General features: G+C 37.9%; 1 protein-coding gene across 1 annotated transcript in view; it reads right to left on the bottom strand.

Moving 5' to 3' along the window:
- Positions 1 to 512: 512 nt before the first annotated feature.
- LOC122732021 (ornithine decarboxylase antizyme 1-like) overlaps positions 513 to 14,633 on the bottom strand; it is a 146,922-nt gene continuing 132,801 nt past the window's right edge. The window contains 2 exon segments of the mRNA XM_043972223.1: positions 513 to 1,038; positions 1,040 to 1,325. Coding sequence (XP_043828158.1) covers positions 562 to 1,038; positions 1,040 to 1,325 — 763 coding nt within the window. The 3' untranslated portion in view covers positions 513 to 561.

Genomic DNA, 14,633 nt, shown 5'->3' with positions numbered 1-14,633 from the left:
ATCTCATGCAAGTGCAAAGTCTTCATTGGGTGCCTTATTCTTGGATAAGCATTTATTTCTAAGTTTTGATTATAACTGTTTTTTGCCCTTCAATTTACTTTTTTTTTCTTTTTCTTTCTTTTTTTTTTTGTGGGGCAATGAGGGTTAAGTGACTTGCCCAGGGTCACACAGCTAGTAAGTGTCAAGTGTCTGTGGCCACATTTGAACTCAGGTCCCCCTGAATCCAGGACCAGTGCTTTATCCACTGTGCCACCTAGCTGCCCCTGCCCTTCATTTTTTTTTAAATAAAATATAAATTTTTATTTAGAAAATATTTCAGTATCACAAACACAATATTAAACTTCAAGAAATATACTGCTAATTTGCACAATCACAACATGCAGACAAATCCAGAAAAGATGATAAAGTCTGAAATTTTCAACATCCCACTTCTAGAGCAATTGGTCACAATATTTCATACAAAGCACAACATTAAATGCACTGTAATCGATGTTGACAAAATTTCCACAGACTCATCTTTATGGACAACAAGAAAACTCTAAAGATGCAAAACATTGCAATCTAGTCTTCTTCCGAAGAGTCTCTCTCAAATGTGTAGGCCATTAAGCAAGCATCTGGTCTCTTGGGGACAAGGGGATGCCCTGGTCTCACAATCTCAAAGCCCAAAAAGCTGAAAGTACGGAGCAGTGCAGCTCTATCATCTCTATTCTTATGGAAGCAGATAAAGACGTGATCAATGTGAAGCTGTTCTTCTGCAAACTCAAGAAGAACTGCAAAACTATCTTTGCTCCCTTCAGATAGAGCACCACCTGGAATTTCAATGTAGAGGCTGTTGTTGTTCAGCACTGCTCTCCAATTAACGTGTTTGGCATCTGTTAGCCTGGACTGGACATTTAGAATTCTTGTCCTGTTATTAGACGTTAGTTCCTCTGTTACAGTCGGCCGATTATTAGAATAAAATAAATTAGCTGAAAGATTGTGATCCCTCTGACTATTCCCTCGCCCACCTGGGATCTTCAGGGGTGGGTGAGGGACATCAGGAGCACCACTGTGGCCCTGGACCCAGGTTACTACAGCAATTGAAAGCGACCCTGGAACTCTCGCTGCTGCGGCTGCCGCTGCTGTGGAGGCTGAGGACTGGCATGGCACGGCTGACGTGGACAGTGGTGCTGGGTTTATCCCCCTCTTTCTCTCGGGCGAAGCAGTGGCTGTTGAGGATCCGCTACAGGGAGGATTTCACCCTCCGGCCGCTGGGGGTCCGAAACCAGGAAACCTCCGCTGCACTTCTCCGGGTCGCCGCTGCTGCTCGCCGTTCGCCCCCTGCCCTTCATTTTCAAAGAGGACTAATGACATCACAGGTCATGTCTTGACTTGCTGGTGATTGGATTTAAGTGAGGCAGTTGCACAAAGCCATTAGCCTCACTCCCCCAGAGTCATTGAAGTCCACTGGCCCAAGACCAAAATCAAGACACCTGGTGATGGTCCAGGGGGCATCTTCGATGTCTGACCAATCTCCACAGCACCTGCTTTAGTTACCTTCATGGCCATTGGAATAAATTGTTCTAATCCACCCATTCTGCCAGGGAACGTCTTCACATACTTGGGATAGACACTCCTCCTCACTCACCATTGGCTATGAGGTCAGTTTATTGCCCTTAGCCTGGTGTAACCCATCTGTCAAGGTTTTATTGGGTGGGGCACTAAGGATGCTACAGCTTCTTGAATGAGAGTTGGGTGAAGGTGGACACCAAAGGTGGATGAACTGCCCTGAAGAGGGCTGAGCAATCCTCACACCAGAGGTGATAGTTCTCTTTTTGGATACCCCATACACTCTAAGATTTTAATTCTTAGTCCCTGTGTCACACAGGTAAATGACTTAGGCAAGATATTGCATCTCTCTGATTTTCAGTTTTTCTCACCTCTAAAGTTAAGGAGTTGAGTTGCATCATCCTCCCATTCCATCCAGCATATATGTTATATATCTATGAGACAACATATGGTTTCAACATTCAGTACCTAGGCTGGTTCTAGTATTCAACCCTAGATCTTGATTAGATTACTGGCACTGCAAGCTGTTGGCTTTTACCTCTCCCTTTCCCTTCCTCCTTCCACAGTACCCATACAAACAATATATGCTTCTGTTCGGGCTTCTGCAATACTCTGATGATGGATCCATCCCATTTCTGAAAACCAGTGCAAGAGGGAATGTGCTCTCTTTTTACCTAGCATCACTGATATAATTGCAGCCATTTCAGTGGTGATGTGAGCTCAAGAATGCTTCTCTCCTTTCCATTTTATTTGGAATTTGAATCATACCATCTGATGATTAATTCATTTTCAACAGTGATACTATTTTTGAAATTCTTTTGCCTCTTGATAAAAGGTGCAAATAAGGGGTTAGAAAATATTGGAGTTACTTTGGAGGCAGAGGTAGATTTGTCAAAGTGGGGGAAAGTTTGCCATTGTGCAGATGCTATTGTGGCTGCCAGGTGCTATGTTGTATTCTTTGAATCAGGGGCCTGTTTTTTTTTTTTTTTAATGACTTAGATCTGATTTATTTTCGCTTCAGTGTGAGAGAGTGATGATAATTTTTTTCAAGTTTTTAAAGATGACATGATCATTCAGTGTGGTAGTAGCACATGGGAGCATTAAATATATATTAAATATACCTATAATAAACAAATTGTAAAAGAAACTGGGACAGCTATTTATTCCTTTAGAATCCCTATGTTACACTAGCAGCTGACACAAGTTGCTAAAATAATCGACAAATTCAATTACATTTCATTCCATAAACATTTATTATGTGTCTAATGTATGTGATAAAATAATTATATTTCTCATATCTCCTTTAAGATTTTCATGTTATACCATTCCTCTGAACTAGAATGTATAAACGCTGTTATCCCCATTGAGAGAGGAGTAAATTCTGATGGAGGGAGGATTAGTAGTTCATCTGGAGTCACTAGTACCTGGGTCTCTTGACTCCCAATCCAACATCCTCAACACCACAGATATCAAATAATGTCCAGATTAAAATGTAATTGGTAAATATATAACAAAGTAAATAAAAATACAATAGAATGGGGCAGCTAGGTGGAGCAATTGATAGAGCACCAGCCCTGGATTCAGGAGGACCTGAGTTCAAATCCAGCCTGAGACACTTGATACTGTGTGACCCTGGGCAAGTCACTTAACCCCAATTGCCTCACCAAAAAAAAAATACAATAGAAGATAGTAATGGTAATATGTGGTTTTCAAAGTCAGGATATGGGGGCAGCTAGGTGGCGCAGTGGAAAAAGCACTGGTCCTGGATTCAGGAGGACCTGAGTTCAAATCTAGCCTCAGACACTTGACACTGAACTAGCTGTGTGACCCTGGGCATGTCACTTGACCCTCATTGCCCTGCAAAAACAAAAACAAAACAAACAAAACAAAACAAAAAGAACAAAGTCAGGATATAGGGTGACATAGTGGATAAAGTACTGGTCCTGGATTCAGGAGGATCTAAGTTCAAATCCCACCTCAGAAACTTGACACTAGCTGTGTGACCCTTGACAAGTCACTTAACCCTCATTGCCCTGCAAAACACACAAACACACACACACACATACACATACACACACGCAGAAGGAAAAGGAAAAGGAAAAAAATGAAGTCAGTGTATAGGCAAGAATTCTTAAGTATGGTTTAGCAGTTCCTCTCCCTATTTGAGTTTGACACCATTGCTTTATGTAAGCTATTGTATTAGGGGCTTATGATGTTTGGGAGGAGGAGAAAATTTTTGTCTTAAAGGAGTTTATAATCTAAATGGAAGATTGAAAAATGCACAAATAAATATGGTACAGGGCAAAAGGTAACAAAAGGAAAAATGGCCAAAAAACATATGAGGAGAGCAAGGAAGGCTTCATGAAAAACTTGAGCCTTGAATGAAAGAATTTTCAAAGTCATTCATTCCATAAACATTTATATAATGCCAAGCACTATTTCAGGGGGCAGATATCAAGATGGGGATGCATCCTGGGCATAGTTAAAACTACGGTATTGTCAAACTTAACAAATGTATAGAAGTAAGTTCAGGATTAAATAATCACAAAGACCTTGGAAGGCTTCTAGTCCAAGCCCTTCATTTTACAGATGAGAAAACTGAAGTCTAGAAAAGTGAAGTAATTTTCCTAAGGTCTCATAGGAAGCAGAGGTAGATCTAAGATTCAAACCCAGGTCTTTTTTTGTTCTGAACTAGAGGTTCTTATAATCATTTTCATAACTGTGTTTTATATAGGGCAGAGTAAAAAGCACTGGGAATGGAGTCAGGAAGACCTGGGTTCAAACCCACCCTCAGACACTAACTATCTGTGAGGCCCTGGGCAAGTCACTTGACCTTGTTTGCCTAAGTTTCCCCATCTGTAAAATGAGCTGGAGAAGGAAATGGCAAACTCCTCCAATATCTTGACCAATAAAACACTAAATGGGCCTAAAAAGAGTGAGATAAAACTGAACAACAATTTATACTTAATTGATTTCCTTTGTAATCCTACTTATTTCATTTTGTGCATTTAAATGCTTCACCAAACTGTCAAAAGGATCTCTCTCTCTTTCTCTCTCTCTCTCTCTCTCTCTCTCTCTCTCTCTCTCTCTCTCTCTCTCACACACACACACACACACATACACACCAAGTTGCTTTTCCTAAAATTTTGTTGTATTACTTATCTCTGTACATGTGAGGTACATACATTCTTTGTATTCTAAAGTAGAGTACAAATTGCTTGAAATTCACATTGATCATGGCTTTAGAGCTGGAAGGAATTTTGGAACACATCATATTCAGTTCTCTTATTTTACATATGAAGAAGTTGAGGCCCATATAGATCAAGTGACTTCTCCAGGATCACATACTTTGTAAATGTCTTAGACAGGAGCTGAGTGTGATCATTCCTCACTCCATTTCTCATTGTTGATGACTTGTGCCACTGAAATTTTATGTATTTACCCAAGCCCTAGGACAATACCTTGTAACACACAGAAGGTGTTTAATAAATGTTTGTTGGATTGGATTTATTCTTTGGGAAATGCCACCCAGTCTGTAGCTCTGCCCTACTTGTTTGACCTTAGGCAAATCACTTTTTTTCCTTGGCCTCTAGTTTCCTGATCTTCTAAATTAAGGGGTTGAGCTACAGAATGCCTCAGGTCCTTTGCATTTCTTCGCCCTATTCACAATCTTTATCACCCTCTTATGCATGAGCCAAAGTTAATTTGTAAATGATATCAGGAACCAGAACCATTGATAAGTTCATATTCCTTTTTTCTTGGTTCCTCATCTGATCCCTGAACCACTTTTTCTTCCTGGTTAGTTATTACTGCTCAGTGCATTGATTTTTGGAAAAGATGGATGAATGTTGGCTCTGCTACACAGACTTCTTCATCTGGTGATGTGTTTGCCTGTGTGTGTTTATAGCATCAAAAAAGCATTACATGTGGTAGGTGATAAATGATATTTCACCAGATCCATACTTCATATTACTCGCTTGGTTGCCTTGAGAAGTTAAAATATTGTACCATGGGTACTTTCTGAAAATATTCAGGAGGTTTACAAAAGTGTGATAGTTCATCATGAGAAGTATCTGTAGGAATTCAGAGATTGCAATGCTAACTTCTCACTAAGTTCTTAAACTGTATAGTAAAATCAGAAAGTCCAATAAGTGGTTGTGTAACATGGTGGGAAAAGCATCAGACAGGAATCTCAAAAACTGGATTCCAGGTCCTGGAGCATAACACTGCTCCTCTTAGAGTATCAGTCTGAATATACATAAAATGAGGGAGGAGGTAGGTTAACTAGATGGCTTATAAGGGTCCTTCTACTGTTCCCATTTTTCTGCAATTCTAGATGACCTAGTGTTGCCCATGTATAGTCTATATCTGATTGCTTACCACCTCAAAGGCGGGGTGGGGGGGTGGAAGGAGGAAGGGATGGAATTGGGAACTCAAAACTAAATAAAAATGTTTATTAAAAAAATAAATTATCTAGGAGAATTGTAACTACCTTTGTCCCTTGTGGAAACATCATTGAATTCGTTGCCTATTAACCTGCATTGAAATCTCAGCTCTGTTACTTATTAGCTCTGTGGACTTTGGCCTCAGTTTCTTCATCTGTAAAATGGGAAAGTTGGACTAGATGATCTCTATGCTCCCCTGCACATCTCTATTTATGAATCTATGATCCCAATTTGGCCCTAGAAGGAATATTTTTAATAAATGCTCTCTTTTTCATATCACCTGAAGGTACAAAAAATGCTTCCTGCAGATCACTTTGGGTATTATACCTACAGTATTAATGTTATCACTCCCATTTGACAAAAGAGGTAAGTAAGACTAAGGGATATTGACCATAGGCTGGAAAGTGGCAACATGATGATTCAAAACCATGTCCTTTGATTATGTTACTGATGTTTTGACAGTAATAGGCTCCTCCCAGTTATATGGATTCATGCTTTTTCCTTTCTACATGCAGTATTTAATGATATTAAATTCCTATGTCATAGAATTACAAAATGTCAGAACTGAATGGGATCTTGGGTATTTGTTGTACTCTAAAGTAACAAGTAGTATCAAACACATGACCTATAAGCTGTATGTGGCCAACAGCACTCCTGATGTAGCCTGAACTAGATTAAAATGTAATTTCTGTCTTATTTTAATATGTGGATATATTAATAAAATATATGTAAACAGATTTCTTTATATATAACAGATTTCTAAGTCAATAGGTGGGCCCACAGGAATCCTTCTATGCACGTTAGTGGCCCCTGTTTCAATTTGTGTTCAGTACCACTGCTCAGAACACTTTAGTTTACATATAAGAAAGAAATGGATGCCAAGCACAGTGAAGAAATGTCTCCAAAGTACTACAATGTGTCAGTAGCAGAGCTGAGTGGGCCTAGAATCTAAATATACTGACTCTTCATACAAAGTTTGTTCTACTCCAGAAGTCTCTCCCCATTCGAGTGGAATCTTCACTTCGCTGTCAAAATGATCTTCTTACAATTCAGGGCCAATTATGTCACCCAATCTTATTTAATAAACTATATTGGGGAGCAGCTAGGTAGCGCAGTGGATAGAGCATCGGCCCTGGAGTCAGGAGTACCTGAGTTCAAATCTGGCCTCAGACACTTAACACTTACTAGCTATGTGACCCTGGGCAAGTCACTTAACCCCAATTGCCTCACTACAAAAAAAAACAAAAAAACAAGCAAAATCAAAAACAAAAAAACAAAAAACTACATTGGCTCCCTATGACATCTAGAATGAAATAGAAAATCCTCTTTTGCATCTCTAAGCCCTTTATAACATCCTGTCCCCCTCCTTACCTCTTCAGTCTTCTTATATCTTACAATCCCTGTCTCCTACATACAATGTGATTCAATGACACTGGCCTTTTTGCTGTTACTTCAACAAGATACATTTTCTCTCCACTTGTCCTCCACGATTGGAATCATCTCTTTCCTCATCTGTGCTTCCTGGTTTCTTTCTACAGGAAACCTTTCCTGATCCCTTGTATTTCTAGTGGCTTCTTTTGGTTTGTTATTTCTAATTTATCCTATAGATAGCTTGTTTGTTCATAGATGTTTATGTGTTGTTTCCTCCATAAATCCAGAACCTCCTTGAGAGTAGGGGATATCTTTTACTTTTCTTTCTTCATTGCTTAGCACAGTGCCTAGCACATTGTTTGTTGTTCAGTCATGTCTCACTCTTCATGATCCCATGGAGCATAGCACACCAGTAGTCTCCATGGGGTATTCTTGGAAAAGATACTGGAATGTTTTTCTTTTCTTTTCTTTTCTTTTTTGTGAGGGGGGGGACAATAAGGGTTAAGTGACTTGCCTAGGGTCACACAGCTAATAATTGTCAAGCATCTGAGGCCTCATTTGAACTCATGTCCTCCTGAATCCAGGGCTAGTGCTTTATCCACTGTGCCACCTAGTTGCCCCTGGAATGTTTTTCCATTTCCTTTTCCAGTGGATTGAGGACTTTCCCAGGGTCACACAGCTAGTAAGTATCTGAGATTGGATTTGAACTTAGGTCTTCCAGACGCCAGGCCAAGTGCTCTATGTACAGAATTACATAGCTGCCTTTGGCAGCTTAATAGGAGCGCAATTAATATTTATTGACTTACTAGCTTCTAAACACGAGGAGATGAAAACATACCTTGAAACAAATGGCTGTTTCAAAGCACTGAACTTTTGAAATAAACATGTAATAATTTTGGTGTTTTTGTGTGTTTTTAGAGTCAGTCAGGGTTAAGTGACTTGCCCAGGGTTACACAGCTAGAAAGTGTGTGAAGCTGAATTTGAACATAGATCCTCCTGACTCTAAGATTGATGCTCTATCCAATGAGCCATCTGGTTGGCCCTCAATAATTTTGAAATAATATCTTGGTTATTTGCCGTTATGTGGTCTCCCCCATGAGAATGTCAGCTTGAGGGCAGATCCCACCTTTCCTTTAGTATCTCCATTCCCAGAGTTTAGAACCATTCTTGACCCACAAAAGTCCTGAATAAATGCTCTGTAATTCTTTAATTTCATAATTAGTTTGATAAGATTTAGAACTTGAAAGGAACGTAAGGATTATATTCAAAGGAAATGAGGTGGCCAAAAAGATAGAGAGCGGGATTCAAAATCAGGCAAACCTGAGTTCAGTTATATCACATTGGGAAAGTTACCTAACCTCTCCCAGGCTCTGCTCTCTCATCTGTAAAACAGAATAATAATATCACCTACTTCACAAATTTGTGTGAGGATCAAATGAGACTATATATACACGTAGGCATACATGCATGCATACATACATAGATACATATGTATATGTATCTATATATGTATATAAATTCTTTAAAAACCTCAAATCAGTGCATAGATAGTACACATTATTATTATAATCTATTACAATCCTTTTTTTTTACAGATTAATCAAAAAGTATTTGTAAATGTTTACAGTGTATCTACAATAATCCTAGGTACTTGGGGCACAAAGATAAAAATGAGCTAGTCTCTGCTCTCAAATAAGTTTAAATTATATAGGGGAAGCCAATCATTTATAAATGTCTAAAAAAATAAAAGATAATATTGTTAGTGTGGCAATGCAGAGAGGAGGGGAGAGAGTGACACAAATACCATATAATCAGTAAAGGCTTCTTGCTAATAAGAGGATTATAACAAATTAAGTCATTTGCCAAGGTCATACAGATAATAAAAACTAGAGCTAGTATTTAAAGTCTCTTCTCTCCCCATACCCTGCTACCCTCCTAAAAACCCAAACTACAATAAAATGGGGCTATGCCTATATTGATTTTATTTCCTGTTCTAGCCTATATAAATATTCCAAGCAGGGAGAAACATTTGTATTTACTGTCCACATTCCATATGGTAACTGGCTCTGGTGCATTACAGTGCTTGGGAGAGCTCTGAATTGGTCACCTTTCATGGCTGTTAAATTCACTTTAAAATGATGTAAGCTTATTGAATATGAACAAAACAAATCCATTGTTGGAAAATCAACTTGAATGAATCCTACTTGAGTTTAAAGAGCCTTTTGTGACAGTAATAGATATGAGAATTATGAAGCAACAAGGGAAGTCTGCTGTCCTATTTGAATGCTAATACACACAATACCATCCGTGCTCGTATCCCTTTCATAACTGTACCAGCACACAGAAGCCTCAGAAATAAATGAGAAGTGCTTGGTTGTAATGGATTTCAAAAAAGCACAGGACATAATTAAGGTAGCAGTGGCACTTGTTATTAACCACTGCTTTCACAAAACAATAAATCCCCACCCCCTTCAAAGAGATTTCAGTGCAATTTTTCTTGCATATACCCCGCCACTGTCAGGTAGCAGAGGAGAGATACAGTGTATTGTAGGAAGACTTTTGGTTCCATCTACTTCTTCATAGATTCTCTTGATTATTCTACAGTTTATTTTTTTTAAAAACGAGTAAGTATTGTCAGTGTTAATGTGAGCCAAATCCATTATAGAAGTTCTTACATTTTCACCCAATGCCCTATGCCCTAGAATTATTTCTTGACTCACTTTGGTCAAATGGTCATATGTTGAGAGAAAGAGACAGCAGGTGAATAGATCAAGTTTTGTGCTAATATATAAAAATATATTACAAGAACTAGATTCTTCACACACTGTGTAGACTATTTTACAAAGAGACATGAACAAGAATTACTCAGAATGTAAAGGCATAGATGAGCTGGGAATCTATATTAGCAGGGCCAAGGTTCTCATTACTAAGCATGCTAATCTATCAAAGTAGCAAAGTAAGCTGGAGTTTTAGTTGCCAAAGCCTTGGACTTTAAGCAAGAGAAACTCATTTTGAATCCTGGGATATATTCTGTCTTTGGCAATTCAAGCCACCTTACTTTACCGTGTCTTATTTTCCTTATCTGTCAAAATGGAGATAATTATAGGCCTACTACCTAACTAAAGGAACTATTTTCAGGGGAAAATGTGTATATATCCTGAAGTGCGAAGTATGAGAGAGAGGAAAGAACATTGGATTTGGAGTCAAAGGACATAGGTTCAAATCCTAACTCTGCTACTTAATACTTGTACGAATTTGGTCTATCCCATTATCCTCTCTGAGACTGTTTCTTCCTTCCTAAAATGAGAGAGTTGGAGTGGATGGCCTCTTCTAAGGTCTTTTCTAGTTCTCAGATCTTGTGATCCTATGAACATTGTGGAATTCTGTGTTCTGGTACTAAGTCTTAGCAGCTGAATCATGGGAAAGTCACCTAATAACTACAAAGATAATTATTGCTTTCACAATGGTGACAGCAGTGTATGGACATAAATGTATTTTTAATTTAAATTTCTTATTTGTAAAATATATCATATACAAATATTACATATATAATATATCTGTACATACATATATACACATATGTATATATACATATATGTACATGTGTGTGTCTCTTCCTTGACAACTCATTTTGTGGATGAGAAAACATGTCCAAAGTTAAATAGGTGGAAAACATGTCAATGTTACATAAGTGGAAAAACAAGGACTTGAATCCAGGTCTTCTGACTTTGAGATCCAATATTCTTTTTTTCCATAATAGACTAATACAGTATGAGCCAGAGTCATACTTATAGAAAACTAACTAGGAACTAAATTCTTTATTCTAATGTGAGTGATTTTTTTTAGCATAAACATGATATAAACAAATAAATAAATTTCTTAGGGTAACTAAGAGGGGCAAGGGAATGGGAGGTTTCAAGTGGGTCTTATCATCAGCATTTCCACAATGATAGACACTAAATGGTGTGGCTGGGACAAAGGGGTATTGTTTTGCCTGATATTCAAGTATAAGGAGAGTAAAAAAATTTAAGAGTTGGAAGAATCATTAGAGATTATCTGTACAAGAACAGTAATCCTCTCTTTAAGATCTACTTTGATAGAGACCCCCAGCCCCAGGCAGCTAGGTGGTATAGTAGACAGAGCAATGGGTCTGGATTAAAAAAGATGTTTCAAATATAACTTCAGATACTCACTAGTTCTGTGACCTTGAGCAAGTCACTTAACCTCTGTTTGACTCACTTTGATTAACATGAAAATGGGGCAAATGATAGCACATACCTCATAGAATGTTTGTAAGAATCCAATGAGATATTAATTATAAAACACTTAGCACAATGCCTGGTACATAGTAGGCACCATGTAAGTACTTATTTCTTTCCCCTCTCCTATTTATTCTTAAGGATAATTCAAGTTTTGGATATATTAATTCATTAGAAAGTTTTTTTTTTCTTAATGGGGAAAAGACTCTACCTACCCCCACTCCCCCCAACATGTTTGTGTGTTTGTATATATATATATATATATATATGTATATATGTATGTATGTATGTATGTATATGTATATATACATATATATGTTTACATAATTATATAGGCAGCTAGTTGGCATTACCAATCAAGTCATGAAGTGAAATGACAAATCAAGTGAAGAAGACCTGAGTTCAAATATTATTGCAGATACTCATGGAAGCCCAGTGCAAGCCACCTCAGCCTTAATTTCCTTGCCTGTAAAATGAAATGATAATAAGGCCTATTTCACAAGCTTGTGAAAATGGCATGAAATATTATATACATAGATGTCTAGATATAAAATTTCATGTGTTATTATTAATATATTATGTATTATATATATACATACATACATACATACATAAGCACTTTTAAAACCTTAAAAAATTATTTAAAGGCTAACTACCACTTTTATTATCATCATCCAGTCCAATCCTCTCATTTTACAGATCAAGCCAGATTCGATACATATTTAGTCTCAGGCATATGTTTTCTTTCTTTTTTTTTTTTAGTGAGGCAATTGGGGTTAAGTGACCTGACTCCAGGGCCAGTGCTCTATCAACTGGGACACCTAGCTGCCCCTCAGGCATATGTTTTCAAACCTTAAAGTACTATATAATACTACATAACTTTTAGTTATTACTTTTATTATATTCTTAGCGGCACATTGATGGAAAAAATCTGCAAACATAACAGGAGCCTACTGATTGAGAAATAGCCAAAGAAATTGAGGTTTTGGGTGTAACAGAATTTATTGAATTATCTGAAACAATACATTTATGGAATTCAGAGAAACTTGGCAAGGCTTGTTTCAGATATAAAGAACAAAGAAAGAAGCTCCAGGAGGACAATACAAAAAATGTCTATGATAAACTAAATAAAAGCAATGGTAAAGGGCATCCAAACTCAGATTAAATTCATGGACCAGTTTTGATTTGGGAAGAGTGATGTGTCTGTCCTCAGCAGAGAAAACTTATTTAAACACTCAAATGCTGCCACTGCCGATCAGCCGGTTAGCAAGAATTTATTAAGTATCTGCCATGTGCCCAGCAGGAAGCTTTCTTCAACTTCTCTTAATTCTAGTGCCTTCCCCTCGTTAATGATTTCCCATTTATCATATATATATATATATATATATATATATATTTGTGTGTGTGTTTCTTTTTATACATTTCATACATTTTCTTGTATGTTGTCTTTCCCATTAGAATATAAACACCTTGAGGGCAGAGAATATCTTTTGCCTCTTTTTGTATTCCTGATGCTTATCAGAGTGAATGGAACATAGTAAACATTTAATAAATGTTTTTGAATTGTTGGATTATTATGTCCCCTGCACACTATTAAGGTCTGGAGATACAAAGGAAAAAAACAAAACAAAATATGGTGTCTGTCCTTAAAAATTTCATGACCTAATGGAGAGACAACATGCCAACAAGTATGTACATAAACAACACTTTCAAATCTAAATGGGAGACGATTTCAGAGGGAATAAATTTATCAGAAGAAGGAGGGAAGACCAGGGAATTTGATTTTGCTAAACTGCTTTTGGCTTTTATTGTTTTCACAAGATAGGGTTGGAGGGTATGTGTAGATATATTGCAGATTGGCTGTGATGGAAAAAAATGGAATGTCATCCATAAAATTTAAAAAGATAAAACTACCCAATTTTTACCTATTGATCCTAGTTCTGATTTCTGGGTCAGAACAATTAATAACTCTTCCACAAGAAAATCCTTCCAGGACTTGAAGGCAGCTATCATATCCCCAGGGGCAGGGGCAGCTAGGTGGTGCAGTGGATAGAGCACTGGCCCTGGAGTCAGGAGGACCTGAGTTCAAGTCTGGCCTCAGACACTTGACACTTACTAGCTGTGTGACCTTGGGCAAGTTACTTAACCCCAATTGCCTCACCAAAAAATAAAAATAAAAATAAAAAAAATTAAAAATTGGGGCAGCTAGGTGGCACAGTGGATAAAGCACTGGCCTTGGATTCAGGAGGACCTGAGATCAAATCCAGCCTCAGACACTTGACACTTGATACTTAACTAGCTGTGTGACCCTGGGCAAGTCACTTAAGCCTCATGGCTCTGCAAAAAACCCCAAAAAACCCAAAACAAAAACAAAAAATATCCCCAGGGGCAGCTAGCTAGGTGCTCCAGTGAATAGTGTGTTGGCACAGGAGTCAGGAGGAACTGAATTCAAATCAAACTTCAGACAATTACTGTATTTGTGACCCTGGGCAAGTCACTTAACCCTGTTTGCCTCAGTGTCCTAATCTATAAATTGAGCAAGAGAAGGAAATGGTAAGCTACTGCCAAGAAAACCTCAAATTGGGGTCACAAAGAGTCACACACTACTAAATTGACTCAATAACAACAACAACAACATATCCCTCCTAAATGTTCTCATCAAAATCCCCAGCTTTTTCAGCTAACCCTTGTATAATATAGTATGCAATGTTATTACCATCCTGCTTGCCCTTCTCTGGAAATTTTCTGGTGAGCCAATACAAGCCCAAGGAAAACACAAAGAATGGGCTACTACTTTATGCCCCCTTAGTAGACTTATTTGTAGGGAATAAACATCCTAACAATTCTAGCTGCTCACAAGTGGAGCAGGCTGCATCAAAAGATGCTGGTATTTCTGTCTTTGAATGTCTTCAGGCAGAGATTGGAAAAGCCATTAGTAGTGGGAATTCCTATTAGGCTATAGGTAAAACTAGGTAGCTGCTGACAAACCTTAAATTTCAAATTCTGTAAC

The sequence above is a fragment of the Dromiciops gliroides genome, chromosome 6 (assembly GCF_019393635.1).
Source record: "Dromiciops gliroides isolate mDroGli1 chromosome 6, mDroGli1.pri, whole genome shotgun sequence".
Taxonomy (NCBI): domain Eukaryota; kingdom Metazoa; phylum Chordata; class Mammalia; order Microbiotheria; family Microbiotheriidae; genus Dromiciops; species Dromiciops gliroides.
Note: the sequence above shows the minus strand (reverse complement) of the source record. Positions and strands in the feature narration are given on the sequence as shown.